General features: G+C 33.9%; 1 protein-coding gene across 2 annotated transcripts in view; it reads left to right on the forward strand.

Moving 5' to 3' along the window:
* mRpS14 (mitochondrial ribosomal protein S14) overlaps window positions 1-3,598 on the forward strand; it is a 19,298-nt gene extending 15,700 nt beyond the window's left edge. For both annotated transcript variants that reach the window (XM_086551314.1, XM_043000541.2), the window contains exons 3-5: window positions 585-746; window positions 2,595-2,698; window positions 3,164-3,598. In XM_086551314.1, the coding sequence (XP_086407440.1) occupies window positions 585-746; window positions 2,595-2,698; window positions 3,164-3,242 (345 nt within the window). In that variant the 3' untranslated portion in view covers window positions 3,243-3,598. The remainder of the gene's footprint in view (window positions 1-584; window positions 747-2,594; window positions 2,699-3,163) is intronic.
* Window positions 3,599-5,000: the final 1,402 nt, after the last annotated feature.

Here is a 5,000-nt window from a genome sequence, read left to right on the forward strand (position 1 = left end):
GCTGACCAGTGCATGGGAATAAAACATTGCCAATGGGGACTGGCTTGTTTCTCCCTTTCCTTGAATTTTAAGGGAAAATAAGTTTTCTTTTACTATTTTTGTTATTATTATGTCCATCATTAATAACAGTAAAACATTGTTAAACACAATGGTTGCAGAAAATAGGATAGAAAATCAAGAAATGTAAACAGGTGGTCAGGTAGGCCTACTTCTAGCTGCATCTGCCCCCATTGTCAATGACTAATCCTTCATAATAGCAATATTTCTCACTTCCAGGAAGGCAAACAGACCAGTGTCTGAGAAGAATAAATGTCTATTGCTGTAACTGTTTTTAAAAATTGCTATCGGCATAAACAACTTTTGCGACAGCAGAAAACACTGTCTGGCACGACTTCATCTCCGCCGATAGCAATTGCAAAACACAGCTGTCGCTTGCTGTAAACAAGGTGCCGCCTCAGCAATTTCTCATTGAAAGAGTTTTGAGGTCTACATTGATGTTGTTATTCTTATTGTCTTTGCTTTTTGTTATCATTTTGATATTAATTTAGTTTTCTTTTTCTTTTTTTCTTCTTTTGCAATTTCAGCTGCCGTCATGTGGCCTTCACACTACTCCCACCATCGGCAAATATGCAGACTGGAAAATGGTTAAGGAAGTGCGCAACCGCAAGGTGGTCAAGGAGTTTGCTTTCGAGAGGCTAAACATCAACGCACTTCGAAAGAATAAGATAATTCCAGAGCAGATTAAGGTTTGTAATATCTTTGTTTCTTTCGATTTTCGATGATTGATTTACATTATTCATTAGACTTTTGTCATTAGCCTGTTCATCAAGAGAGTATACTGGAATATTTATTGGATAAGATTATCAAATGCAGTCATTCTTAAACTCATTTGTCGCGGATGGCATCATTTGCTGTCAAGGCAAGCAATAGGCCTAGATGCGGATGGGCCAGGCCAAATACGATAATACCGACACAAAGCTGTATAAACTAAAAATACCACAGCTAAAGGGTTGATATTTTAGTTTTATGGACAATATTAAAATTTGACATAAAAATTCAGCATCTTAGTCATGGGAATACAGCAAGGAATATTATTGACCGTTTCACCCTCCATGCCAAATGGCGCTCCGGGAAAGGTCAACCAACTTCCACCGCATACAGTCATGCAAGATAAAATTTGTAGGCCTCCTTAGCAATTTATGGTTAGATAAGAGGCCAGCCCCAGCTCATACCTTGCCTGACTATACAATGTGAAGGGTTTTAGGGAATTGCCAGGGTGCACGCAGACATGGAGGCAGTAGCAGTAACTTGACATTAATCTGTAAGCACGTGGGAATTTGAGATTGAAGGTTCCAGTTCCAGAGTTTTAAATCCAAGTTTCAAGGCAAATTTGTAAGATTTACTGTTTAGGGAATCAAAGATTTTACTTTATTTCTTCCTGGTTTTTATATTGATAGTTTTCCATTTTTTATTAGTCTGTTTTATTTTGCTCACTATTATTTTTCGTAAGTTAAATATTTTGATAAAAAAGATGAAAATTTTCACTCGGATAGTTATGACCTCATTTCCCTTGAGTTGGTTGAATGTTTGACTGATTCAGCTCGTCGCAAATTTTAGGATGTAGTATAAATAGTTATTAGTTTCTATGCATATCATAGGTATTAAGAGACATATGTGGAACTCAAATTCAAGGGTTACATACTCCAAAATAGTTTGTTTGTTAAGATCTACTTTCTACTTTTTTTATAGCTTATAGTGTAAAGATATACTCAAGTTAAAGAGGATACTTGTATGGTTATTTTCATGTTTGCTTCTGTAATAATGGTCTAGTTTTCTGTCATTGCTCTCCATAATGACTAGAGTTTCAAACAATTTTACAAATTAATCGTTAAGGCTTATATGACCATCCTCGATATCGTTAGACTCAGTTACTCGTAAAATATTAGGTGCTACATTAATTAGAAATTTTACTTGTAAGATTCGGTAGTGTGTTTGCTGTAGTTTGTAACAATCGAAGTATTAGTAAAAGATGGACAAATCACAAATAACTATAAGTAACATGTATTGCATCCTTTTTTTGACATTATATCCCTAATTTACTGTTTATTGGAAATAACAATGAGAAGCATATTCTTAAAGCAATTGTGTTTGAAATAAGAAAATATTTGTCAAGTTGATGTGTAAACTAAATAACTTCTCTCTCTCTCTCTCTCTCTCTCTCTCTCTCTCTCTCTCTCTCTCTCTCTCTCTCTCTCTCTCTCTCTCTCTCTCTCTCTCTCTCTCTCTCTCTCTCTCTCTCTCTCTCTCTCTCTCTCTCTCTCTCTCTCTCTATCACTCTATCTCTCTCTCTCTCTCTCTCTCTCTCTCTCTCTCTCTCTCTCTCTCTCTCTCTCTCTCTCTCTCTCTCTCTCTCTCTCTCTCTCTCTCTCTCTCCTCTCATCTGACTCTCTCTTTCTCTTTCTCTATTTCTCTCCCTCCCTCCTCTCAGCTGTCTCTCTTTCTCTCTCTTTTTCTCTCCCTCTCTCCCTCCCCCTTCTATGTATTATTGAATTCCTGTGAAAATAACTATTTTTCGTTTGGTCTTTTAATGACAGGAAATTGCAGACAAGGAGATTGCAGCCCTGCCAACAAACTCTAGCATTACTCGCCTGCACAAGCGCTGTGCTCTTACCTCTCGACCACGTGGCCTTGTGACCAGGTATGTAGGCATATTCTATGATTACTTCCATTGAAAGTTACACCACTTTAACAGAAGAAAGGGAAAAGAGCATTGTAATGCTTCAATTGAAAAAGGAAATGTGTTTCATTTTGAACCAGAGAGTAAGGACTGGACAAGAAATTTGAAATTCTTCGCAAATTTGTAAAAAAGGAAAGCTGGGATGTGGACTTTGGTAAGCTGTCTCTCCTCTCTTCATCCTATTTATCTCCTATCTTCATTCCACTTTTTTTATCTCATCAACATCTCATGTGTACATTCCCAATACCTGCATTTCTTAGATGTACTGTTTCTTACACCTTTCCCAATGCTTCCGATACATTTTGACTTGCAATTCACTTTTCTTTGTCCTTGTCATCATTAATTTTTAGAAGTTTGTAATGCATGCACTGAATACCAAACCTCTGAAATGCTCAGCACATCATGCACCTTTTTGCTCTCCCTCAGATGGCGTCTCTCCCGTATAGTATGGCGCCATGAAGCTGATTATAATAAACTTTCGGGAGTGCAGCGGGCCATGTGGTGAGCGACTGGGTGCTATATTGTGGGAGCTGATAATTGCCATACCATTGACACTACTAAACCATGGTGAAGTTTGTTTAAGTGTACATCCCATTCATTTGATTTTGATTTTGATTTTGATTTTATTGTCTACTGTGCACATTATATTAGAACATTCTCCCTGGCCGACTCCAGATTAACATTTCAGTTTTTGTATGAATGACTGCAAAAGCTGGTTTCATACACTGTAACTTATAAATGACACAGTTTTTTAAAAGTTATATATAAAACTTCATGCATGGAGAATCAACTGTATATATTTTGAATGTTGTAATAAATTGTTGAACTCTTCTTATGTTCTATAAAAGAATAGATGCATAACCTTTCCTTTCATTATACCTTTGATTGATGCTCCCCTGAGTATTTACTAAGATGAAGAAAACCAATTACAGTAGAAACAACTTTTTTATTTCTGTGAAGGCCTGCAAAATGTCAGAATCCTGACAGTATCAGATATTTGTGTGCAGACGTGCAACAGTCACAGAAAGGCTTTCTCGGGAATCAGACTTGATTCTAAAATATCTTTATCTCTTCAGAATACAATTTTGATTCCCCCCAACCCCCCGGTGGAGAACATAGATAGCCCTTTTGATCCTACCTTGTCCTGTGCTATACAAAGCAATTTTTTTTTTTTTTTTTCTCTCTCTCTCTCAGAGATTAAATATAAAAATGCAGGGCATCATCTGACAGAAAAAAAAGAGATTTACAACTGGAAAATGTAATTATGCATTTACTATGAAATAAGAATTATTATGATATTTGGTATTATTACTGATATTATTACTATTGCTATTACAATTTTTGTCATTGATATTAATATTTTTACAGTGACAACAACAACTGCTATATTGATTACTGTTTTTTATATCGTTTTTATTAGTATTATTTTTGTTATTATCATTTAATTACTATCATTAACATATCATTATCATCATTGGGATGATCATAATTATTGTTGTTATTATTGTAATTATCATTAATATCTTCATTTTGATGATGATCATCAGTATTTTTATCATTACTGTTATTATTATAGTTGTTATTAACAATACATATAAATCTCTCTTTCTTTTTTAAAATAAGAATCTTACGCCATCACCAATATTAATACTGTTGCCACATTACTGTCATTGATACATTTTTTTATCATCATGATCATTATGGCTGCCCTATCAAGATCATCATATAATTTATTTTGATTTCATTTCGAATATATTAGAAGAATTTTTACATTTTTTACTTGCTGCTACTACTACTACTACTTTTTGTTTTACCATTATTATGATTAGATTTACTTGTGATGTAGTTAGTCTCTTTGGTCATTCTTTTATTATTATTCCCTTGCCTATTCTTATTATTATTATTTCCATTGATATTGTTATTTGTGTTTGATATAAACTTTTTTACTATTACATGCAAAGTTGCTATACTATTTTGACTTGTAATTATAATGAATATTGCTATTGTTCATATTGAATTGTCTATTTTTATCACCTCCGTGTTCTTAATTATTGTTATTATTATTATCATTATTGTTAGTTTTTTTCTTTCTTTCTTTTTTCCCTTTTTTTTTTCTTTCTTTTTTTTCACTATTATCACTCCATCAGTATTTTGGTTGTCAGCATAATGCTTAGTACAAATAACATTATTTATTATTGTTTTTATTATGAGATTACTTTTGTTATCCTGTTCTATTTATTATCATTGCTCTATCTGAAGCATT

Source organism: Penaeus japonicus, unplaced genomic scaffold (genome assembly GCF_977035675.1).
Source record: "Penaeus japonicus unplaced genomic scaffold, GWHDUDI00000001_assembly GWHDUDI00000002, whole genome shotgun sequence".
NCBI classification, from domain to species: Eukaryota; Metazoa; Arthropoda; class Malacostraca; order Decapoda; family Penaeidae; genus Penaeus; species Penaeus japonicus.